The 26,083-nt window shown below is 42.0% G+C and overlaps 2 protein-coding genes across 2 annotated transcripts in view; both read right to left on the bottom strand.

Annotated features, from left to right (window-relative positions):
• col12a1a (collagen, type XII, alpha 1a) overlaps positions 1–19,422 on the bottom strand; it is a 55,794-nt gene extending 36,372 nt beyond the window's left edge. Inside the window, exons 1-17 of the mRNA XM_076299359.1 lie at positions 19,308–19,422; positions 18,226–18,329; positions 14,818–14,934; positions 14,545–14,688; positions 14,377–14,427; positions 13,231–13,494; positions 12,871–13,035; positions 12,603–12,776; positions 12,096–12,386; positions 11,384–11,986; positions 10,272–10,553; positions 9,832–10,107; positions 9,097–9,369; positions 3,794–4,063; positions 1,929–2,195; positions 1,458–1,650; positions 1,244–1,365 (exon numbers count right to left, since the gene is read on the bottom strand). Of these exons, the coding sequence (XP_076155474.1) occupies positions 1,244–1,365; positions 1,458–1,650; positions 1,929–2,195; positions 3,794–4,063; positions 9,097–9,369; positions 9,832–10,107; positions 10,272–10,553; positions 11,384–11,986; positions 12,096–12,386; positions 12,603–12,776; positions 12,871–13,035; positions 13,231–13,494; positions 14,377–14,427; positions 14,545–14,688; positions 14,818–14,934; positions 18,226–18,295 (3,562 nt within the window). The 5' untranslated portion in view covers positions 18,296–18,329; positions 19,308–19,422. The remainder of the gene's footprint in view (positions 1–1,243; positions 1,366–1,457; positions 1,651–1,928; positions 2,196–3,793; positions 4,064–9,096; positions 9,370–9,831; positions 10,108–10,271; positions 10,554–11,383; positions 11,987–12,095; positions 12,387–12,602; positions 12,777–12,870; positions 13,036–13,230; positions 13,495–14,376; positions 14,428–14,544; positions 14,689–14,817; positions 14,935–18,225; positions 18,330–19,307) is intronic.
• An 898-nt stretch (positions 19,423–20,320) lies between these two features.
• LOC143138903 (cytochrome c oxidase subunit 7A2, mitochondrial-like) lies at positions 20,321–24,197 on the bottom strand. The gene is made up of 4 exons (XM_076299360.1): positions 24,086–24,197; positions 22,983–23,072; positions 20,687–20,771; positions 20,321–20,539 (listed from the first exon to the last, which is right to left on the bottom strand). The coding sequence occupies exons 1-4, from the start codon at positions 24,107–24,109 to the stop codon at positions 20,481–20,483; spliced, it is 258 nt and encodes an 85-aa protein (XP_076155475.1). The 5' UTR covers positions 24,110–24,197; the 3' UTR covers positions 20,321–20,480.
• Between the last annotated feature and the right edge of the window lie 1,886 nt (positions 24,198–26,083).

The raw sequence follows: 26,083 nt of genomic DNA on the forward strand, positions 1-26,083 counted from the left end.
TCTGCTAATACAGTAGTCTGGTGATTAATGGAGTCCCACAAATCAAGACTGGCCATGTTTTTTAATAAGCAAAGCTCCCATCCAGGCTCCAATAATTTTTGGGTTTGAACGCTGCTTGGCTGCTATGAACAGGAGTAGGAGAGGAACATTACTAAGGTATTTCAGTAACCTGAAGTAATGATTTACACGACCCATAAAGAATCATGAAACACCTGTTCCAGCACTGAGGTGTTGACATCTTTCCAAATATTCATTCTCGTAGAGAGCTACCCTCAACCATAACAAATAGATGTTAGATGAAACAAAGACTTCTTTATGGGAGCTACTGTAAAGTCAGCAGATATTATATGTGTGCCAGCAGTAGCATAAACAATACTCTAACAAAGTCCCATTAAAGTGTTCTGTAATTAAAATGAGAAATATTACTAACAAAATCTTCTGTTTGAAGCTCTAGACCGCCTACTCACGACTGTCCAGGGCAGACAAGTCTGGCCACTGAATCTGTTCCCAATTAGCGATGGAATTCCTACCCCACGATCCCTTTGCTCTCCTCCATCGGACATGTCACATTTTCCCTTCCTCACGCTACGTCTCTTCTGTGTCCTCGAACTCACCAGTTAGTAATTGTGAGCAGACCATTGAGCTCTTTAGACTAAAAGTCTCACGTCTCAAGTCATGCGTGATTAGATGTTGCACTTGTCATATGGATTGCCCATTAGGTCCACTTGTTCGTGACACCGCCAGCTCTAAGGAAAGCCTTTCAAATACTCGTCTGTTTATCTGTGTAGGAACACAATTACCTGGTTCAAAACTGGTTTGAGTTATGAAATATGTGGTAACACTTTACTTGAAGGTATCTACATAAGAGTGGCATGATACAACACATAACCCTAACACTAACTGTAATCCTAACTTGTCATGACAAAAAACAAATGACACTAACCCTAACTTGTCATGACAAAACCCAAATGACACTTAATCACAGAAGCGTATGTCATAAACATTTATGACTTGTTTATAATGTTTATGACACATTCATGACAGTGTCATGTCACTCTTATGTAGATACCTTCAAGTAAAGTGTAGACTAATATGTTTAACAATGTGACAGAGAAGAACTCACATGGGAACTTCACTGTGGCTGCACTACACAGAGCATGATCATAGCATTAGAGGAGGAGCATAAACTTGGGCCACAGGATCTAAGTGGGTGTGAGCAGGACCAAGCAGCATGGTGCAGTACCTGGAGTGTAAAACGGTATCTCAGGTGCATCAGACAGAGTGGTCTTCTCCTCTCCAGCCAATGGCATGCTCATTCCTCCATCGAACATGCCAATGACATTTACACTGTATTTGGTTCCAGCCCTGAGAAAACGTGTAGGAATAATTCAGTGACCAATCTGCTACAATCCAGTGCATGACTATAATCTACATTATAATCTTGATATATGAAGTACCTCAGTTCTTCCAGAACAACTGTGTTGTCATATGGTCCTACAAGAAGCTCTCCAAGGTCTATATCATCACCTAAGGGATGGAAGGTGACTTTGTACCCTTTCACTTCCCCAGGGGCGGGGTCCCAAGTCACCCTGAAACTCGTCCTAGTGGGCTCAGATGTCTGCAGGTTTCTAGGAGCTTTATACGGTGACACTGGAGGGAACAAAATAATCACATAAGTGCAATATATGTGATTTTTTTCTCAAAAAAGCAAGTAATGCCTTAGCATCTGTGTGGTTCGTCATGGATTTATTGTATGTTTCTGATGTATTGAGTAAAACCAATAAACTGAATACTATGTAAAGCATTACACAGAAATTGAAATTATTCCACGATCTGACCACACACACCCCTCCCTACCACACTCATGCCAATCAAAGGTCTATTGGCACTGATCAGCAACCCAAGTGTTTAATTATGGACCAACGTACGTGTCGTTCCTACTCCTTGCCTTGCTTTTCCTTCTCCTTGCCTGTAGACGGGTATCACTGTGATGTCATAGGTGGTCATGGGCTGCAGGCGTCGCAGGACGGTCGTGATGTTGCCCCCTGGCGTCTTGGTGGCCAGCTGCCGACCCCCGACCTGTGGCTTGTATGTCACCCGGTAGTTGACGACAGGGCCAGGGGCCGGCTTCCACGTCACGCGCATGCTCCGTTCCGTTTCCTCGGTGACGGTCAGCGCCCTAGCAGCTGCGGACACTGTGAAAGGGAGGAAAAGCACCGCTATTAGGCACAGAAATTACATCCTCTCAGGGATTAGTTCATTTAGCCCATGTAAGAGGAAAGCACCATGTCTCCCTAAACGGTGTGAAATTGCATCTTTAAGCAATTGGAAAATCTAAATCCCCTGAGCTCATGCTGAATACCTTTTCCACATTTTGGTGTGCACGCATCCGCCAAGATAGATCTATCTGATTCCATGGCCGGATGTGAACAAAACCAGTCATGTTGAGACAGTGGGTTTCCAAGTCAAACGCAGACATTCTACGCCTGCCCACATCACATGTTCTCTTTCCATATCACGAGCCACGCTATGGTATTGGCAAGGGAAGGTCAAGGAAGAATACTCAAGGCTCATGAAGATCCTTTGAACATGATTCCAAATCTGTATTTTGTTTTAAACATGGCTCCCAAGTTTTCATCCTGAATGCTATGGACCCAACCCACGACTGCTGGTTTCAGACTGTCAAGAGTGCAGAGACCACAAACATAAAACATACAGTACTTTTGAGGTGCACTCAGGTTGTTTTTCTGTTCAAATTGTACTCTGTCTGGTGGCCAAAATCAATAAATAAAGCGGGCGACACTTTTTTCCGTTAGCACATTTTGTCCTAGCAACCAGTGCATAAATTCCCAAATCCGAGTCCGTTTTAGCACAGTGTATGCTTTTCTCATCTTGATCCCCACGTGAAGTGAAGCAGAGAAATAACACACTCTGCCCCCACTACCCTTAAACATGTCTGAGTCCCACAGCCCCCCTGATAACACAGAACAGGTGTGACACAGTACGTCATTGGCCCTGCAATGTTTTTCTTTCACACAAACATCACACATTCTAACACGCAGACAGAGAAACTAAAAAAGGACAGGACCTTTACCCTGGCATTTCTAAATGAACAGAAAAATACCCCGCCAACAGAGATGACGCCAGCACCATGCTTAAAAGAAAGAAGTTATAACTGTCACCTTTTTTCACTTTTTCCACATAAAGCTAGGCACTGGACGCTGAGGCTGACGTTTCTGTCTTAAAGGTCTGTGTTTTTGACATTCCTCTAACTCTCGAGACTATGTTTCTTTAAAGTGGGCTAGGATATAGGCCTTTGGACTCTAGTATATGTCTGAGCACACCATCGTGGTTGTGTAATGATGTATTTATTCCGTATTAGTTCTCCCCAGTGTTTATTGTCACAGATAATTAGTGTCTCGAATCTTTTTCACACAAAGGTGCAGATAAACTATAAAAAAGCATTTTTTAAACATTGTTGCTCTGGCCAATGAAACCAACTAGGGATGATGTCCAAACACCACACAAAATTGCCTCGCCTCATAACTACTTTGCCTCATTACTATGAGAACATGTTTCTGATACACTGATATTTTTCCCCAATTTCCAACTAAATGTCTATATCCCATTTAGATGCTGTTAAGCATTTTCACATCACACATTTCTGATTTTTTTTTATTCTTCCTTTTCAGGCCTGAGGTAACCTGGGGACGAGAAAAACCCATCTCAAGCAACAAGGGGGAGAGGGGTCCCGACACCTGGTGGAGACATTACGAGGGTGGAATGAGCTTACCATCTGTGGTCTCCTCTCCCACTAGAGGCTCCCCCTCTCCGTGGCCATAAGCTGCGTAGACGGAAACCTTGTAGCGAGTCTCTGGCGTGAGACCGTCTAGCACCGTGGTGGTCACGCCTCCGGGGACAGTCTTCTCACCCGCCTCATCAGTGAAGAGGGATTTCCAGGTGACCCGGTAGCGGCGCACGTTGCCAGGAGCCGCCGTCCAGAGGACAGCGAAGCTGGTGTCGGTGACGTCTTTCGTGACCAGGTCCTTTGGGGAGCCAAGTTCTGCATGGGAGAATGAAGCGGGGGTTAGAATGGAAGAATTAACTCACACAGACACAGACACACATAGATAAATATCACATGACAGCTAGGATAAGGACGCCAAGGAAGCAGTCTTGGCTAATATTTGCAGCAATCAAACACCAAAGGCTCAATCCCTTAATTTCTCTGCGGCGAAGCAAAGATTCGTCCTGGTCCAGACAAAACTGCACCAAAGCCCCTGACAGGCGGGCTTCTCATCCTGCTTAACCCTTTGGGCCCTTTTGGGGCTTGTACAGATTGACTCTGTCTATAATCGGCTGCCCCTGGGCGAGTGAGAGAGAGAGAGCTGCAAAATCCATCAATCCATCAGGCATCATTTCTTTCTTTTTTCCATCAGGCACGTAACCCGACCTACTAAATGCTATTTTCAAAAATTGCAGATGGTGCGCCCTCTCTCTCTCTCTCTCTCTCTCTCTCTCTCTCTCCCTCCCTCCCTCTCGTGCGCGCCTTCCCTCGAGGGAAAGGAGGCAGCAGAGGAGGAGGAGGAGGAGGAGGAATAATGGGATGTGAAATGATGGGCAACGGGTCCTTTGCGGCGGCGCTGATGACGCCCATTGAGGCAGAGCTCTGGCAGCGCCAGGCCAGCTCCCTCTCTCTCAACACTTCATCCAAATATGCAGATCAGGCCACACGACGGCTACCTGTCTCCAGCCCCTAGCCCTCGGATGTGGTCTGGCGCCCTCACTCCACTTTTCCACTTGTAGATGAAATGTTGGATCTAAGTTGCAGTAGCCACAATGCCAGTGAGTGTGACTCCAAAAAGTAGTCAGAGGAGACCACAAGACCCAGGAGTTACCGAGTGCACACATTTTCTTTCCGACTCGGTTATTGAGTTTGAAGTTCTCAGTTCTCAACTACAAATCAGATAAAATGGCTGTCTTACTTGATATATAACAACATACAAGAAGCTTATGAAATTAAGTTTCATCATTAAGTTTTGAGCACCCTGCTAACTACACTGTGTTTCAGTTACCTAACTAGTTTATATGAGTTGTACATCTATATTTTTCTACGTAACACAGATGTGGAAGTGGATGTTTATTCAAGGATTCAGTATGTGACAAACCCCCTTGCAAGGGGAATGAATTACTTTAAGAAAATATCCAGATTTGAAAAAATAAACTCTATGAGGAATTCCAGTCTTTCGAGTGCCTGTCTAATATATTGTGCCGTGGTAACAGTAGATGCCAAGTGGCTCTGATCCAGGGAACGCCTACCCTGCCAAGCTCCACGAACTGAATTTACCGACGGTGCACAACAGGGACAAGCTCATATGATAATGACTTCTGCAGACAAAAAGACACTTTTCCACCATTCAAATGGAGAGAGAGCCAGTGGCTCAACTCATGCATTGTGATGTTTGTTTACTAAGATTATGCATTCTCTTTTCAAGCACATAAAAGCCAAGAAATATTAGGTACTAAAGATATCCAAACCTGTCACGTAAAACTATTACATTTCCATCAGTGGACACTGAAGTGAGAGTTCCTTCAATGGATCAGGCAAATTGTCTTAAAGATATAATATCCATTAGTAGATTATGATTGTTTTGCTGCCAATGGGTGCTTTGTCTTTTTAGTTCAAAGCATGTCAGTTTGATATATAGTAATTATTAACTAAGCAACACATTCCACAAGGACCATCAATCTTGGTAGCCCCCCCATAAAAGCACTCCTCCTTTTTGGACAACAATTAATTAATCCTAATTTTAATAAGGAAATCAATCCCAAACTAGACTACGATGTGGCTTGTGCCTTGTATCTTTTGGCATGTTTTAGCAAATCTGTAAAATGTCTGAGATTCAAAACATGTCCTATCTGTGAAAAGAAGGCCCTTCAGCAAATTCCACAGGGAGCAGTCCATATAAGCATTGAGTTATGTTTGGTCAAAGTGGCTTGTGGGAGAGCCAATGACATATAACATGGGCAACCTACCCAGTAGGACAGCCTTAATCTTCTTAAATAAGTACCTGATGTTACAGAGAGTGGGCCAACATCTCTCTCATTCTGTCTGCCCGTGATATTGGTTGTTGATGCAACCCTGCAATTTAGAGTGGACAAAGGCCAACATCTTACAAGACAAACAGCCCTCTTAGAGAGAAAGACAACATCTTTCTTCATGCAACCTTTTTAATTTGAATATGTGGTCAGCTGTAAGTTATTTCAGGACAGTTTCCCCATTGAGAGACCCTCATGAGCCCATCAACCATGCCACTCTAATGCCGAGGGCTCTTTTGAGTTTCACGACTTCCACTGTTTTATGGTGCCTGTTCTTGGTCCACCTGGGTGTTCGTTTGGCCAGGCCGCCTCCAACTTCACCAGAGGATGCCCTTTTCTGCCCCCCTCTCCTCAGACGACCTCATCATTAAAAAGGAGCCGGCTCTGGGTCATAACTCAAAAAGCTGGCACATGCTCAGTCTGCACGGCCAATTTTCCAAAAGACCCTTTGATGAGAGATGAAACACAATTCACTAGTTCTACTGCAGTCACCTGATGGCTTCACTCTCACATAAAGAAGAATAGTTCTTGATAATTAAACATGAAAAAGGGCTTGAATGCAATGGATGGGGCCCAACTGTACTCACTCTGACACACAGTGAGAGTTTGATGCTGAGTAGGAAGAAAACGCTGGCCAACAAACCACTGTTTTTTTATCAAATCATCCCACACTGTACCACAAGCACTGACGACATGGAGTAACAAGCAAGAGTGCATAGAATTCTGCTCGGATCATGCAGAATTCCCGAACTGTAATTATGTCTTCCCACCAGCGGGGATAGCGGTCCAGTCGGGCATATGTCATAATCCACTCCCACCACAGGCCTGGTTCCCTCAGACTGTTGCTTGGCCATTGCGCTGACTGGACGGATATGCCTCCTACTGAGCGTGCCCAGAGGCTGGCGGCACCAGAACACAAAGGGCGACCTTGTTTCTCGCGACGACAGTGAGCCCGGCGTGGGTCAAGTCAGGGAGGCTTTGCGTCATTCACAGAGACAGTCACTGTGGTGAGTCAGCAAGTCCACACGTCTCTAAACAGGCTCTAAATCTCCAAGGGGCTACCGCTTTCAGTCAAATGGGAGAGAGGGGAGTGGGGTGAGCCAGGGGATCGGAGGGTGGGGGCAGGGGGGTGGGTTCTCCTGAGGAATTTTTATGGCTACTGCTCATGGCTTCACCTCATAGGGAGGGAGTTAAAGTTTAAGCCATGGTGACTTTTCATTGTGGAACACTTCGCTGTTGTTCCCAAAATGCCTCTGCAGAGTACAAAGTGCCCAGGGCTTAATGTCATCTCTAATGATCAGGCTGCTGCCAACAGAAAAGCAAAGCCACTGAGAGACAAGGAGTTCGCTCGGTTTCCTTGGAATGGGAGATCACTTCAATGCCTTTGTAGGCCTTTTGCTTTGAGGTAAAATGTCTTCATTCTGGCTTTAGCTACTTTCATTCATCCAAATATGACATCCAAGCTCATGAGTCTACCTGTCAAACTAACCAGGAAAAAAAATTGACTGGCCCTCTATGAAGGTTAGTGGCCTAAGTCTTTCTTATTAATTTGACTTGTCAGGAACTTGAATGAAGAGTGCATGATTAGGCGCATGCAGAAAGAATGTGTAACAGACACCACGGCAGTTAGTCTAATTCATTCCCTTGCAGCCTTCACCGCAAATCACACATCTACCCGCTCAGGTCCTACTGCCTGGGGCCTTTATGCGACCCGTCGACTCTGAGTCTGTAACATAAACCAGCTCCGCTAATTCTTCTCGTGACCCCTGAGTCCACACTTGACAATCACATTACACATCTATGCTGCTGACAAGTCGAGATGAGAGTTGTAGATCTAGATCTGTCCCTGATGGTCAAAGCTGCTCTGGCTGTGATTGTGGCATAAGCGTCCAGATCTCCTCCAGAAACAAACCCCTGGGATGACCTCTTTGATGCTAAGCCGACATCAACGTGACGAATCAGTGGCCTGTCAGTTCCAGGTGAACGGAGCCCAATGACCATGTGGCCTCCGACTGCCCCAGGATGTTAGTCCTTCCTGACCCCTGGCCAGTGGCCCCTGTCCATCACAGAGGACTTTACTTTTGCAGTGGCCAACCTGGAACAGATGGCTCCACTATTTGTTATTCTTAAGGGTCAACACACTGGAGTCTGCCTCATTCAAAGCAATGGGGGAAAAAAACACTACTTTAACTAGTGACACCAGTGTGTGTGTGTGTGTGTGTGTGTGTGTGGAATTAAAGAATAGTTTGTAATTCAGGAGGAGCCACAGTTAGGAGCCCTCTTTTTCAGCAGCCTGATAGCAATGGGAAGGCTTGCGTTGCTTTATGGGGTCTGCTGTTGCCCCCACCCTATTTCCGCACCTCAGCGTGCTGGGTGGGAGTTAGACCTCAGCCCCATCGCGGCGACATATGGAGCACACAAAAGCCATGTTACTGAAGCAACATGTGAGGAAGGAGGAAGCTTTGAAAACTCAGCCCCCCCCCCCAAAAAAACGGCTCAAATCTGTTGCTCTGTTAAAGTGGGAGGTGAGGAAATGGAGAGACACACAAAATGTGGTGTGCACATGGCCAGGCCATGTTGAATGTTTGCCTGGGATCAGTGGAATGGAGGCTGGAGTAATCTAGCAGGGGCCAGGAAGTTTTTCCAAAAAACAGCACAGCAGCGCCTGTCATCTTTTCTCTGAGATAAAAGGTAATCAAACAGAAAGCAGCCTCCTAAGTAGCCTTGAAAGTAACAAAACCAAAACCTTCAGCCCACCCCGAGGCCGCCATGTCAGACACTATCCATCAGATGGTTTCAGCCTCAGAGGATGGCAGCAGGAAGGACGGAAAAAAAAAAAGAGTCAGACCACAATACCGCCACAAAATCCTCAGTGGGTCTGCTTCCCGGCACCAGTTGTGCCTAGAGCAAGCTTCTAAAACTTCGACATCACACCAAAAACCCACTGACAGATAGTTAAAGCTGCAAGACTCAACAGCAACATTTTCCCCCCCTTACCTTCCAAAGTGGTGCCTTTGCCCAGAAGCGGGTCGCCGATTCCGGAGGAGTACCGCGCACTCACAAACAACTCGTACTCGGTGGCCGGATCGAGATTCTTCAGCTGGACCGTGGTGGTGTCGCCCTTCACGCCCACCTCTTTCCTCTCTCCGCCCTCGGCTGACTTGTAGGCCACTCTGTACTGCACCACGTTCCCGGGCGCTGCCTCCCAGGAGAGGCGCATGGTGGAGATGGTCTCGTCAAACACGCGCAGGTTGCGTGGAGAACCGGTAGCTGTAGGGGATACAAGGGATTTACATTACATTAACATTTACTCATTCGGCAGATGCTTTTATCCAAGGCGACTTACATATGTCAATTATGTTACAGCCATTGTCCCCAGAGCAACTCGGGTGCCTTAAGTGCTTTGCTCAAAGGCACAACGGTGGAAGCTGGGAATTGAACCCACAGCTTTTCAGGGTGTATCAACTCGTCTATCTTTCTCTCTCTCTCTCCAATTCACATCACTTTCCATAAGGTGTACCATACACTAATGATCACCTAGCAATAACCCAACAACCTTGATCACAAAAGTTTAGATGCTTTTAATTGAAAAAAAAAACAGCTTTTGTAAATATCAAAGCTCAACTCAATCCTTGACTCAGCTGCCAAAATCCCTCACTCAACACCATTAACTTGATTGGTAAGTCCACAGGACAAATGTTCACTCTCCCTACGAGTGAGAGTGTTACTGACCTTCCTTAGTGGTGCCGTCAATTTCCATGGCTTCTCCCTGGCCAGATGCGTACTCTGCGATTACTGAGACCCGGTAGGTGGTGATGGGAAACAGCTCCTGCAGCACAATAGTGGTGGTTTTACCATCCGTCTCCGCCTCCAGCTGCTGCCCAGGGTCCGAGATGGCATAGTAGAAAAGCCGATACCTCAGCACTGATCCAGGCGCTGCTTGCCATGACACTCGGAAGCTACTGGTAGTCTCCTCTGACACCCTGAGGTCTCGAACAGTTCCTTGTTCTGAAACAGACATGGCTCTTGTCAAACCGTGCAGGCAATGGTGTGATTATTTAGCCCTACTTAACATTTTTACTATTTGAATGCCAGAACAGATCAGTGCAAGAACCAACACAAAGGCCTTCTTCTCTTAGCGGTTTGTGAGGGCTCAGATGTTGGCTTCTTACCTTCTAGTGTAGTTTCTTCGCCTGTTAGAGGAAAGCTGTCTCCCTTGTCATACTGGGCAATGACAATGACCTCGTATCTGGTCAGAGGAATGAGGTGTGGCAGGATGGCTGTGGTGGTGTCCCCTGGCACTACCAAGGAGATGTAGTCACCAGTGGTGTCAGCGGCAGGCCGGAAGCGCACCAGGAAAGACATGACACCTGTGGTGACATCGGAGATCCAGGTGGCACGGAAGCTCCTTGAGGTAATCTCAGAAAATGCCAGGTCTCTTGGAGGCAAAAGGCCTGTGGGGGGGGGGGGGATTAGATTAAAGCCAACTCTTCACTTTCATATTGATACCTGCTTAATGATAGAAAGATGAAAAAAATGCAAAAAATCTGAGCCCTAATAGATCTGTTTAGCAAATCTTTCGACACAATTACAAGTACAATATATCAAATTAAAGAGCAACAGATTGGGCCAAAGCAGTGACAGATACAGTATGTTGTTGAAACCTCCCTTCTGGTGATTTAAATTCCCTTGTCCATACAGTCCATTACAAAGAGATTAAGTCAGTATTGCTAACGTGTTGCTACTGAGGCAATGAAACGCATCCTTCATTGTGATTTTAGAAAGCAATCCCAATGTCCCAATCCCAATTAGGATAGTAATTAGGTCAAACTAACAGTGAGTGTACTGTTGTCATAGTGTTGAGAAACTTAGCGATAACACATGCTGTAACAATATCCTTCGAGATTTAGGCATCTGGATCTCCAGTATTCAGGGGCATGCTCGGCTAGACTTAAAACAATCAAAGCCACACTTGTGTTTGCCGGACGAAAGCCCAGCGGGACAAAACAAGTCATCTCCAAGATTGACATGAAACAGATCAGGTCTGCTCACATACACTTCACAAGCACAATATTTATTCCGTGCTTTGTCAGTTGAAGCAGAGTTGTTTTTCTATTCTACAACAGTCCGGAAAACTTCTCCACCTTTTACTATATTGTCCAGACAACTTCTTCTTTCTGAGTAGTGAAGACATTCACATACAACAGAATAATAACCTAATACCTGTGATAACCATGGATGTCAATACATGCCATGGCAAAGCATTCATTTTGAATTCACTTACTTTTTCTTTTGATGTTTAGCAGCTCCTGCTCAATCCTGAGGCAGATGGACTGGGTGAGCTCCTTTGAAATCCTCTCGAATGCATCAAAGTCCTCCACCTCGTACACGTGCGTATCGGCTGGGTGGTTGGCAATGGCCTCCAGCTCAGAACGCACAGCATCTTTCACGCCCACGGCGAAGATCTCCACATCTGCATTACGCAGATTGGTGGCTGGGATTTTGAAGGAGTCGGAGGATTTGCCATCGGTGATGAGGACCATGACCCGCGGTACGTTATCACGAGCCCCCCTGACTGGCAAAAAGATCTTCTCTCGCACGTAGGTCATGGCCTTCCCAGTGTTGGTGGAGCCACCCCTGTATGGGAAGGTCTTCACAGCCTTCACCATCGAGGCGATGTCATGGTGCTTGCTTAGGGTAAACTCAGTGTGGGGGTCCCTGCTGTACTGGACCAAGCTGATCTGGACCTTGTTGGGACCAATGTCAAAGGAGTTGACCAGCACTTCGAGGAAAGCTCTGACTTTGGCAAAGTTAGCCAGTCCTATGCTGTAAGATCCATCCACCAGAAGGACCAAATCTGCCTGCACATCCACTCCAAGAGAACAATCTGTGAAGGAGTAAAAAAAATGTGCCTAGTTCTTATATATATATACTGTATGTATATGTATATATATATTTACTGTATAATTAGCAGATAAGAATAGCCTCAGGCTCACCCATGGAGACTTTGATAGGCTGGGTCTTCTCCATGGCGTTGACAGGCTCACTGGGGCTCAAGCCCTTCAGAGCAAACAGGCTGATCTCGTACTCGGTCTCAGGTGACAGGTCCCGGACGTTGACGGACGTGTGTGTGGGCCCTGTGTAGAGCTCTTGCCTCTTGCTGCCTGCGATCATGGGGATCAGCTGGAGTTTGTAACCTGTGATGTCACCAGGGGATGGGTCCCATGTCACCCGCATTGACTTGGAGGAGATCTCAGTGACTTCCAAGTTTGAGGCTGGTTCAATAACTGCGGAAAAACAAAGAACAAATATGAGTAACTCTCAAGTCTTTAGAGGTACCTTAGTCCTTCACTTTGAGGTATCATGGGGCTATCAAGAAAAAGTGTCAATACACATGCAATATTAGACAGATTCATACAACGACTAGTGATTGGTTCTCAAACAACTGATCCATCAAATATGGTAAATGTTCTCAATGGTGTGTTTAGTTAGATTTTACTTACGTTCCTCCCCACTCACGAGTGAACTTAGCTGGTCCTCAACTCCTGAGCAGACTTCATTGATAAGCTGTCGCTGGACATCTTTGATCACGTCAAAGTTGGGGACATTGTAGACATGTTTGATATGAGGAGTGGAAGCCATTTCTCTCAGCTCTTCCTCGTCTGCTCCCTTGATGCCTACAAAGACAAAGGAGAAATGTATGCATTTATGAATTATAATTCATTTGACATACATTGGATAATGCTACAGGGTGTTACTCTCATTACTCACCCAAGACAAAGATCTCCACTCCAATATTTCTCAGTCTCTTCGCATACTCCTCCACAGGATCCTGGGATTTACCATCTGTGATGACCATGGCTACTTTGGGGAAATCTTTTCTTGATCCAGCTGCCTCAGTGAAACTATTTTTCACCAAATAATCCAATGCATCACCTTGGAGAACAGAGTATACAAACATAACAGTATTGATGAACACGATGAATGTTCTATTAAACTCTGTATAGTAACAGTTACAATAAAGAAATCTATTGACAACGCTTGTAAAACCCTTGTAACAAATGTCCACCTCCGCGGCAGTTGGCAAGACTAAACTGAATACTTAGACTATTAACTATACACATTATATACCCGTCATTGTGTTGCCTCCTTTGTATGGCAAATTTTTGATGGCTCGCAAAAGGTCTCCACGCCTGAAGTGCTTGTTCAGGTCGAACTCAGTGCGAGTGTCGGTACTGTATTGCACAATTCCCACCCTGGTCTTATCCTCTCCAATGTCAAACGCTCCAGCCATGGCACCAATAAAGCTGCGGATATGCTTAAAGTTATCCCGCCCAACACTCCATGAGCCATCCACAAGGAAGACCAGATCTGCAATGGCACTGACCGAGCACTCTAGAGACAAGTAGAAAGCAAGAGAGAGCTGGATTAAAACAGGATGCTTTCATTATTAGACCATTTCCCTTGTGACAGTGAAAACTGCCTTTTGCATTTGGATAAACACAAAATGTTCATTCCCTTGAATGTTCTAATAGACGTACTGTATGACCAGACAGAAACGCACGATTAAAATTGGAATAAATTATTGTTTAGTCATTTTGATTCTCTGGAAACATTCCACCTAACATCTGCATGTGCACTGGGGTAAACTGCACTGGTTTTCTTCTATTCCCAAATTATGTAATCTAGAAATCTGTAAAGAAAATGGACGCATTTTTGGTGAATGAATACATTCTCACCTTTTGAGATTTGTTTAATGCAGTGTCAGAACTATGCACAATACTCAACTGACAAAAACTCAAGGCCAAAACTCTAATGTTTTCCATTTCTTTCAAAAAGTATGCCTGTGTCTGCACTGACCATGTTTGGAACTGGCAAAGAAGTGACCTCAGCTCACTATGCATTGTGGGAATACAAGGACCTCTTCATTCAACAACGCTGAAGTGGACAGGGTTCTTTTCAAACTCTCCCTCCATTTTGATGCCATAACTGCTTTCAATTACAAACTTATATGTGTGTTTCCAACCACTGTCTTTGCCTCCCTGCTACTCTTTCTGTTTGGGCAAGGATGAATCTATTCAGCCAAAAGGGGGGGGGGGGGTGAATCATTTATGGGAAATACATACTGCTGTCCCCTGGAAAAAGCAAACAAAAAATCCCATAACATCTGCTAAGTGGTTGAGGAAAATTATGTGTTCTCAGTTTTTTTTTTTTTTTTTTTTGGAGAGGGAAAATATTTCAGTGAAGAAATAGGGAAGTCGGGGCTGAAATACTCACTAACTGCATCAGACGGCTTCTTTGGAATTCCACTTGTGTTACTTGATTGAACTGAAAGAAACATTTTAAGTTATTCCAAGCATTGTTGATCTTTCTTTGGTCGACCATGAAATATGTTGAAAATAGGAAGGGAATCTTAATGTTTTATTCCTGAACATTATTACTTACTTGTCAGTTGGCCAAAAATGGGTATACTCTCCTCTGCCCCAAGATAAGAGTTTATAGACACTGAGTAGTCTAGGTCTGGTGTAAGGTCAGTAATGGATATAGTTGAGGCTGAGGCTGTAAGACTGAAATCTTTGGATGGTTCATCTGCAAGAAAAAAAATAATGGAAATACATGCATTTTCATTAAAAAAAAAGTTCATATTCAGAACATATTTTGTAAAACACAACGCATGAAAGCTGTGGTACAGCATTAGAATGATAGAGGAAGACTCACCTGTGTCTGAAATAACTTGAATCCTGAACCCATGTACTGGTGATGTAGGGAGCCTCCAGGTCATCTCTACTGTGTTTTCATTTAGGATTTTAAATTTCAAGTCTGAGGGAGGCTCCACTGTGAACAAAGAAGTTATCGATGTTAGCTTCTCTAGTACAAGTGAAATATGTACTAAATTTGTAATTATTTAATACTTTAGGCAAAATATTTTTCCCAACGACAAACACTTCATGATTGAAGCTGATCGTTTTGTTGTTGGGCAGGACAAAAAGAGCCAACAAAGGACGAGGTGACGAAAAGGTAACATAAAGTGACATATATATCGTAGTGAGCCATTTTATGGTAAAATGGCTTTTGTTTGAGTTGCAAAAACCAGGTAACTCATGGTATGCAGCTCAAGCACAGAAAGTCAAGACTCAAAACATGAAGTACAGACTACCTCCACACAAATATAGAACCCAATGCAAACATTGAGGTGACCATACATAACATGCTGTATGCAATCAATTCAAAGCATGCCCAACCAGCCCCAACACATTAACTATTTACAAATAAAGTTGCATCAGTACAACATGACAATACAATGTTTTCATTCCCAAGTCATTGATTATACAATGGAATCCAAGATGCCAGATCACAGTAGAAGTGGAGCTGACATTATATTATATAGAGTACTATATGATATATATACAGAGTATATATACATATATTTCATATGTAAGGTGAAATCTTTCTATGTTTAAACTTTAAACATGCCAATGGCACACATCCATTGCAAACCTCTTAAAAAGAATACACATTTGTCATAGAAGACTTTTGTGTACTTCCTTTTCATTCAGAATGTATACACAAGATGCCATGAGATAACAGGATACTACTCAAAAAATGAAAGGAAAGTTTAAAATGAACTGCACATTAAAATAAAAAAAATATGACAGATGCATTCTGGGGAATAAAAATACTATGCACATGTCCATACTGAGGTTGCCGTCACTGCATCATGCACATGTACATATAAAAGGTGTGCAGACCAAACTGAAAAAAAAAAACGGACAAACATTTCCATGTACGACAGGAACCACACAGAGAGACCATAAATATATTTTAAAATGATATTCTCAGGAGACTGCTTGCATGCCAGTAATACCAGAGGGGGTTAAATACCATGCCATGATGAGAAAAGCATTATAATAATAATAATGCTTGATATTATATGGAATGCGTATTACTGTCAGTATTATGAGTGAGTATATACATTAGTATTATAAGGAATGAGTGTTTCAGGAATGTGTTTTAGGGAAAGTGCTTGTGAAGGTGTATTGTCCTGTATTTTATGAGTAACATTTCCATTACAGGAATTACCTATTAAGTAAATCTACAAATTGCATTTAGTTATAAATTATGAAGGAATAATAGCATCTACTTCAGACTTAACATAGTGGTGCGAAAGACAACATGCGATTGTCTTTGTTGACGCATGCAAAGCCTAGTTTGTTACAGTGGAATGAGCATGCATTTTGGATTAAGCATACATTTTTGTCAGTGGAATGAGCTATGTGCACAGGTGAGTTGTGGCCGGGGGTGGTGGGTGAGGGTGGGGGTGGTTTGATGATAACAGCGTAAAGGCTAACGGCCACTGGCGGCATCTGACGAGCGTCAAGTGATGCCAAAGTTTAGAACTCCTTTACTTTTAATGGAACAAAGCCCACTGGTGGTGCCTGACACGCGTCGAAGTTAGCCTCGACGTTAGCCTTGAGAATATCAGGGGGGGGGGGGGGGGGGTTAGATGATGAGAGTGTGAGAATATCATTTTAAAATACTTAGAAGAGGAAGCCATGACACATCAGGTGCACAGGCAGACGACACACATGACCTGAGCAAGAAGCTTAGGCCATGGAGACCACTCAAAAAAAGAGGCTCACCAACCTGGCACGTTCAACTGTATGTTGCTTTCCTGTGTCCAAAGGGGCCCTTTGCTGGACCCACGCACATTGTGCTGCATGGGAGTAGTCTTCACCAATTCCCAAATAGTGAACTGAGCACACCATTGCCACCGAACCATAAAATGTGTATACCACGTGACAAATGACTTGCACACGTGATGACACAATTGACTTTGCTCAAATGTTTTTGTCCAGCTTTTAAATGATACGCATAGTGCACAGTCTTCATTATTTTAAAGTACCGGATAAACAAATAGAAATACACTTGTTGTATGGAAATGTTATTATTGTTTGTTGACATCCACCAATTTCTTTTCTTCATTGCCACTGGTGTGCCAGAGGGACCCACCGACTTATGAAGAACACCTCTCCCTCTGTCAAGAGAGCTCGCCTGGCCAGTGTCAATAACCTCTGCCTCCAGGCAGCCAGGCATTCATTTTGGCCTGTGCAACTGCCAGGCAGCTAGCAGAAAAGGCTGGAGTCTCCCAGAGAAGGAGAGCAGATGCCAAAGTAATTCCACAACATGTGCTGACATTAAACATTACTGCATATTAACTTTCCATATGAATTGCAACTCAGCATTTTTGAAAATGTCTGAAAGAAGCCTAAAAAGCTCTTTGTCTTTGTGCTGTCTGAGGACTAATTTGCCTCTCTTATATTACATCTTTCCATTCTGTTGCTGAAGATATATGGGGGAAGACATCTGATACCCCAAAGAAGTTTGAGGGGAAAGAAACAGAGTTTCCATTTTGTCTTCCAATTTACTGTAGAGCCTATACAGATCAAACATTTTTTGAAGAGAATGATGACAGTTGGTAAAAGCTTAAAATGTTACTGCTTAATTTGGCATGTTGTCCGAATATAAATTAACGATGAACAATCTGTTGAAGAAATTTCTGATAAGTGAAATATAACAAAAGTTGAAAAAAGTTCACTATAGCTCTAAAAGTTTGTGATTTTTACCTGATTAAAGGGCCTGACGTTTTTTTTCGTTGGATAGGTCTGACAGCCTCAAGTTGAGAGAAATTGACTAGGCTACCAACTCATATTGATGACCTCATACCCTTAGGTATGTTGGGACTGCATTAGGCTACTGACTATAAAATGATATCAGGAAATGTGAAAAATCATACTGCTTCAAATGTTACACTGCTTTGAGTTTATTACCTCATCCAATTATACAAATTGTTACATTAGTTTATGTCCTGACATCCGTTATTAACGAATAATTAATGTTAAAGATAATCAAGGGTTTCAGTTAATTTGTTCAACACTTTGCTTGTTTAGCTGAGAATACCCCTCGCGAATGCACAATAACCAATCATAATAATATGCATATTATAAGTTTAGTGAAATGTTGACCATATTTCTGGGTGATGAATCACTGAAGAGAAAGCTGTTTGGAATGATATAATCATAGAGGAAGGGGGAGTAAAGAGTGAGGGAAGAAAGGAGGGACCATTACCTTGTGCATCTACTGAATTCAAGAGCAATGCAAGGAGGGCGGCTGTAGCCACCAATAGTCTTGTCTTCATTTTCAAGCAGGAGGTCAGCAGAACATGAATAAATCTATAGAAGACACATCAATGATTTATTAAGCCTATATTGCATTGAAGACTTTGTGGCTAAATAAGCTAAATAACGAGGTTAAAGTAAGTTAAATTTAGACCGTGTGGCACAAAAAAATGCGCATAGGCCAGCCTATATTATTATGTAAGATACCCTTTGCAACCTAAAAATTAAGTAAGAAAAAGGTTAGCATATCCCTCACAAGAAATGTATCCATACTCTTGAATACATTATACCACTGGAATTGTGTCTTGCAAAGGCTTCCACTGACAATTCTAATTAGCCATGAGTGACAGTAGGCTATTCTAATTAAAGAAAGGTTGGCACTCTGGCAGCTCGAGGAGAGTTAAAATTGATATCTGAATTCGTATGGTTATTGAGCGCCCCCGAGTGGTTATCTAATTAGACGTCGATTGCCAATACTGAGGTGATGTTTAGCCTAAAGCAGAGTTCTAGACAACAAAATCTTACTAGAGGTCGAAAATGTTTGGGAACGGAAAATAAACAAACAAACAAACAAACAAAAAATACTCATCTAAATCTAAAAATGGCCTGTTAAAAAACCAAAATCGAAACCTCCCGTCTAATTGAAACTGCCTGCAGCCTTGTGAATGTTGGACAGTGTAAGGCTATTAAAATAAAAAGTGTAGCCTAAATAAGGCTAATAAAAAAATGAAAATAAACAACTAGGCTAAGTAAGAAAATAAGTAAACAAATAGGCTAAATAATTGGGCTGGCTAGATACATAAAACATAAATATTGGCCTGATTATAATCTGTGGCGATCCTGTGACATTTCCTAGACTGTATAAAGAAACAAATATAAGCTAGCCTACAGTGGAGCCCTGAATTTGTTAAAAAAAAGAGAAGATATCTGAACTAGGCTAAATTTGCCTAAAATCTCTCACACATAGAACACTGATTTAGTCTAATTGGACAGATTAAAATAGTCTAAAAGGCTACATTATTTTAGACTTACCTGATTAAGGTTGGGAAAGTTTAAGAACTATGCGTTTGCGGAGATGCCCCCCTCAGAAAACCGGTGAAGCTCCTACTGGGTGCCTAGAGAAGACTTCTCTAGATGACTGCTTGAAGCTCAGTCTGCAGATGGGAGCTTCTTGAGGGACAGCCTCTTTTCAAGTGGGACGGAGCTTTCCTCAGTCGCCTATATGCGACTTAATAGGGGGGAGTTCCTGCCTCTCACTTTAAGAAACTAGGGGAAACTCTGCTTAACTCAGAGTGCTGCTACAAATTGGGCAAAATGCCCAAGTACTACATGGTAGCCTCTCAGGCACTCCCTCCCTCACGTCTGAGGTATTTATTTCTAAGATGTAATTAAGTAGGCCTATGCTTCGTCATTTCGATGGATGCAACAAGGGTTGGCTATAAACTATATAGCCTACTGTAGCTATTGCTGTATTTTCTTGATGTTGATTTTTCACAAACAGCCTTCAAGTCGCTATCAATAAAAAGCGCGTTCACTGCTAATAATAGCCTAACTGGATTTAACAATTGGGCCATTTTGCTTCGATATTTTATCCCACTGACTTACTCATTCACACATTTTTGTGACTTATTGGCTCTGATTAGGCGAAGTTAATTCTCAGTGCCAAAGATGTCAGCCGTTTGCCCAAACGTGTCATTTCTCCTCATTAGTGAGATGATTTTGTTTTTCACATCGCAAGTCTGTAACAAATTGTTGAATAATGATGATCATAAAAATAAAATACGCTGTCCCCCATCTGCAGCATTTCTCATATTTTTATGTTTGTTATGAATTCAGAGTTTCACGATCATGGGCAGAGGATGTTATGGTAAATGCTGCCCTCTAGTGTATCAGGATTGTAGCTCAGATGAAAACAAGCTAAGTAAAATATCTCATGATTACATATTGTGGGAGAAGATGTGTCGAAAAGGTATACCAACAATTTGAACACCTCTTTTGAGAATTTCTGTCTCTTGTCCTTGCTAATGTTAAACAAACAACAAACAAACACTGTAGAGATTTTATTTACTATTTGTTGATTGCAACACCAATCAAGTATTGATCCCATTCACATTAAATAACACTCATTGACGAGACAAAAGACTCCCTGATTACGAATATGTACATTGGCAAAAAGTTGTTGTACACAGGGGTAAGTCAAATGAATCAGTCCTTCTTCTTAGGGCAAGCAGCGTTGAACAGCTCATATAAAAGGTATGCAGTACCTGTTCAAAAAGAGGGGGAAATCATGCATTAGATTTTTTATCCATTCATGTCAAACTGGTAAATCTACCAAAAAATACAACAAAACAGATTTTCATAAACAGTGAGGTTGAGTAAATTTAACAGCCCTAAAATTAAAGTTCACCCACCCGCAATAGTCAATGTCATGGTTGCCCTGTACAGAAGAGCATCTTTGGGGCCTCCCTTCAAATGAATGGGTATACCATTGTCCTCCTAGACACATATAAAAATACATATTATTATGGAGATCAGAGTGTTTATGAGATCTGTAGTGTATGAGCAGCTATGACTACAGATGAGCTGATATGCATGTGCACTGTGATAAAAGCAGGGAATTACTGTATGCTCACACTGGGGAAACAAGAAAAGCCTTGGGCTAACCCCTATCCTTCATAGAAATAAGCCAATAATGACACTGCAATATGGCCCAAATCTTTAAAATTGCACCACCTCTGGATCATATTGCAGGTAAGTTACTATACAGATGTAGGTTGCAATGCTAACATAAGAACATAGGATAAATCCCTTAAGAAGCCATATTGTAGTAAAGGGGGTCCCCATCATGGGGGACTCGTGTCACATGACATTTTGTAGGACTTGAGACTTGCTTGATCAACATGTATAAAAGACTTGACTTGAACATGCTATTCATGACTTGAGACTTGTCTTAGACTTGAGGCAAATGACTTGAAATGACTTGACTTTATTTATTTTTTCTCTTTCTATTATGCTTTTTAGTAACAAGATATTAGGTTAAAATGTGTGAAATGGCAAAGTGAAACATTTTCTTGTCTAAGTTTAATCTTGATATGCTAGCGAAAATGTTGCCAATGTAAACTAAAGTAAGCGCCTTTCTTTCTCCCTCCCTTTTAAACACGTCCCTGTTCCATACGTTACAGCCTAGTAGTAACAACTGTTAGTAGGCCTAGCTAACTGCCAGAAATCAGCATAGAGTAAAGTAAGTTTACTTCACATGTTAGGCTTATGTATAATGATATAATGTCCTAAACCCTCCTAAAACCCATTGCGCTGTCGCGCTTGTCAAAGTTTGGCAGTGATGTCAGCGGCAGCGTTTGATTGATTAGTTCACTTTTTCAACATTATTGGGTCCCTGGAGATGACAGGTGTAACTTGAACTGTTTGAATATATTTTTGTGATGTAGCTTACCTAATAGTTGAGGCATATTGAAACAATAATAGGCTATTTTGTAATACTATTTTGTAATAATATTTTGTCTACTTTAAATAGCCTACATTTATTTTTATTCGTATATATTTCATCTTATTCTATAAATCATTCAGATGTATCTGGCTTGAATGAATGCAATGTCTATTTGATTGTTGCAAATAAAACTCCAACAGTTCATAACTAGCCAACTGTAGCTTATTTTAAACTGAAAACGTGGGTAAATCAAGAATTTGTATGATTTGGCTATGACTTGACTTGCTTGACCCATGCTATGACTTGACTTTTGTCACAAAAAATGACTTGGACTTGCTTGAGACTTGAAGGTTAAGGCTTGAGACTTGCTTGCGAGATTATTAGACCTAAATGTACAGTGCAAATGTTTGCCTCAAGAAATAGGTGAAGGTAGGCTAGCCGAGGTCAGGAGAGATGGAGGCGCGAGTGTAGAGCTTAATGTTCATACATAGCCTACAGCCAAAATTAATAAGATTCTACTTAGTTGGCCCTTGATAGCATATTATTGTGTTTCTTAAATCTTAATAGTGAGAATAGTTTTAATAAACTATAAGTTAATAGGGTTTTTTTTTCCAGGCATGTCTCCGTTTCAGCATACAGCTGATGATTATTATTATTTTTAAGCTCCCAATAGAAATGACAATCAGACCAGTGTGATACTAAAGGCAGAATTACTCAATCTCAACATCCAGAACTCAACATATGTGACCAGACCATGTTAAAATAAACATAAAAGGAAACAAGATGTTATCGCTTATCAATTGCAATTAAGTGGCAGGTAATATCAAAGCAGTCTAGTCTCTAATATGTTTTGGACTGCAGACTCAAGAGCGTGTGTCAGCATCTACCACAGTAAAACAGCTGCTCAAGCAAAGCCTTGAATCTGATATTGTTTGTATGTTCTGCTAAGGGTACTGGCAAATCACGCTGCACACATGCATTAGTCATCACAGCCTTCACTACCAGTGAAACCCTGGTTAGCATAACTGTATACTTATCTGGTTTTCTATAAAGGCAGAAAAAAATAATCACTCCAGAGCCTGGGGATAAAATGAAGACTTAACCATAACATTATCATTATAACATCAACAGGACTAAATTTGTTCTGACAAATAGAAATAATACATGAACCTCAACAAGGGATGCACATAAGTACGAACAATCCCATTACATTAACGAATGCCAAAAAAAAATCAGGCAACATCAAGTTTCCTCAGACTCACCTGAAACATCTTCTGCTTCAATGGGACTTTATTGTCAACTTGCCTACAGACACTAGTGCCAATACTCCTCCTGGAAATGTGCCTGAGGGCCTATAAACACAAGATGCATGAAAAAAGGACTTGCTATGCATTCAGATGACTATTGTGTTTAAAATACAAATACAACAATATGCTTAATACAGACCCTAAAACAGTGTGGAAAACAGTAACATTAATTCAGTGAGTGACTTATCACTTATCGGGATGTGTCGTGAGGGAGCACGTAGCCTAGCTCTGCTATCCCCATATGGAGCATACATAAACGTAAATTAGCTACGTCAAGAGGCCTATTAATAACTCCCCACATAACTATGTGAAAAGATTATTTCTAATGAATTCCTATGTCTATTGGCATAACCATTTCTAATTGTATATATATTATATAAGCTATAGGGTCTGTGACAGGATCAACTTAAAACAACTATGCAGTATTTAAAACATATCAAGTTAAACACGAGGCAATGACGATTACGCCACAAATTATCGCAGCAGGAAAACAACACGTTCTATATAAAGTTAGAATACTGGTCTCAAAATAACACTTTCTTTGAAATATGCAATTTTCGTAAGGGCGTCACAAATGTGGCTAAGAACAGCCTCTACTTAAAACCAAAACAAAGTAACACTGGTGTTGGCTAATACACCGTTACTGCTGATTTCTAGTGCGAAGTTCAGGTTTGCGACCATTAACGTATAGAAGCTAGCTGCTACAAATCACACAAAAAATGTCGGGCATTACCTTGACGATAAGGTTAACGTTAGTTTTTCGCTAACGTTAATTCTTGAAAACACAAAAAAGTCGCGATGCCATCGACACATCATTTCCCTGGGACATGTTAACTTTGTAACGTTAACGTACTGTCTATAGGTAACCCCATAGACAGTAAAAGAAACCATAGGGGTTACAGTACCTCAACGTTAGCTAACTTAGCATAGTGAGGTAACATTGACCCACTAATGTTAATTCACACGAATATAAGACTTCCACAAAAAGGGATTCATATTCACAACAGCAACATTCCAAAAGTTCATATTGCAAAGATAAAAATAATACATACACCCACCATAAAGTGCCTGTACATGGACATTTTCTGCTTTATCAACCGTCTCTGACACAAGGACACAAAACCGCTCTTCCGTGATATCCCAGATACCCTTGCGAGTATTCTTCTTCTTCCGCTTCTTTTGTCGGTTGGTAAACCGATTTTGGTGCATTACTGCCACCTTCCGAATAGGAGTTACGTTTATACTCTCCAGAGCCCGTCCTGCAGGCTGTAGCCAGAGCGCTCTCAACTATCCATCTAGCACACCACCATCTGGCAACAGAAAAAATGTCTATTTCACTGGTCTTACCTCTACCATTCCTAGAAATTTCATCAGATTCGTTTCAGATTTGGTGTATGAATTTGCAGGCGTCCTAATTTTATATTATGGGCTCTCTTGTGTCATTGAGTCTTGTGGTCAGCAAATAACCTTACCCCCACACACAAAAGTTGGTAGGGATGTGGACCTCCCTAAGACGAACACAAGGGGATGGTGTCATGCCCCCACCCCCTTCAAGTGGGTATGCTGAAAGCAGTTTTTTTAGGATAACTAGTCAACTGTTGCATTGCATTGCACATCACAAATGTGTCATAAACTAATAACTTGGAAGCGTATCATTGTACCCTACATGTTACAGTTTTAAACACAACTGTGATTCTTATAGCACAATTCCTAAAACTATTAATACAGCAAAACCACTCACTGAGTTCGCAAAGCTAAAAGCACAAACACTGCTTTGCACAACTGTAGGCACAATGGCTATTATTTACACTATTTTGCCAACTCTCTGGCACACTTTCTCATGTGAAAACTGTTTTAGATAATTAGTTCACTTTGCAATCAGCCTAAGCACTATAAATAAGCCACAGGTAATGTACAACAATGGAGTGAGCAGGAAGAGTGAGAAGAGAAAGAAATAGCCCTTTTACAGACAAAAAAACAGTCTACATGTGGGGATATTGTCATGTCAGGCCTGGATACGTCATTCCAGAATATATTTTTCCTGGTGCCTTGGACTAAGACATTGCATGTGATGTAGACAGCATTTTGAGAGAGACGACCAGTGTTGGGAGTAATGCGTTACAAAAGTAATGTAATTACTGTAATATATTGCTGTTTGCGGTAACGCGGTAATGTAAGGCATTACAAAAAATTAATTGGGTAATATTTACTCGGTACAAACTTCAGTAACGCGCGTTACAATGCAGTTTAACCCAAAATTAAGCGCTTGTTTTGTTTTGATACATATTTGCAAACACCACGCGAGAACAACAGAGGAGAAAAAATCCGCGCAAAATAGTAGAACGTTATCTCCTGATACTGGTTGAATATGACTGTGGCTGCAGCAGACTCGCAGGCGGACTCTATTTGCGGGATGGACATAAGCCTACGCTCATTATTTTCAGCTTGTCAGAGACAAGGCTATGAAGAACATAATAGTTAGTGCACTTTGTGTGCGAAACCGAAATATCTCTCAGCTCGCGAAATAGCACAAGTAAATTAATGAAACATCTAAAGTAGTGCCACGCTAATCTTTTTGATTCTTGATAAAACACAAACTATGCTGTTGTGCATGTCAGCTTTGTGTTGTGAACTTGAATTGAAGAGAATAAAGGGATAGAAATGCAGAAAAAGATTGTGTAGCCTGGCAGTGCCACCGCTCCCACCACGCGCATCACGCACTTTGCGCTGGGCACCAAAGGACAGAGGGGGCACCCAAATGTAACCAATGAATAGTAGCTTTACTGCAAACTGCGTTTCACTCTTCATCAATAACGTTTACAATGTCAAAATGCACTAACACGATGTTACATGCAAGTTTGATACCTTTTGGGTTCTCTCAATTACCACGTAGTACTAGAATTGGTGGGTCTTCAATCATTCGTTTTCCAAGCATTTAGGCTACATGAAGCACATGATATGCTGAGTCGACTGAAACGCATTCCATTCAGATAGCTAGGTGGATACCAGGCTCATAATTCACTTGTATTCGCAAAACGAAATGTGAAGCCACATGT

Source organism: Alosa pseudoharengus, unplaced genomic scaffold, assembly GCF_046254945.1.
Source record: "Alosa pseudoharengus isolate Yale_2024_CS ecotype anadromous, Long Island Sound unplaced genomic scaffold, YU_APseudo_1.1 YU_APseudo_1.1_scf_22, whole genome shotgun sequence".
Taxonomy (NCBI): domain Eukaryota; kingdom Metazoa; phylum Chordata; class Actinopteri; order Clupeiformes; family Clupeidae; genus Alosa; species Alosa pseudoharengus.

Excerpts from the sequence above, each read along its gene's own strand:
- LOC143138903 (XM_076299360.1), bottom strand. The coding sequence starts at position 24,109 with ATGTCCATGTACAGGCACTTTATG. Across the intron at positions 20,772-22,982 it reads TGAAGCAGAAGATGTTTCAG|GAGGACAATGGTATACCCAT; the intron begins GTGAGTCTGAGG and ends ATATGTGTCTAG. Across the intron at positions 20,540-20,686 it reads CATGACATTGACTATTGCGG|GTACTGCATACCTTTTATAT; the intron begins GTGGGTGAACTT and ends CTTTTTGAACAG.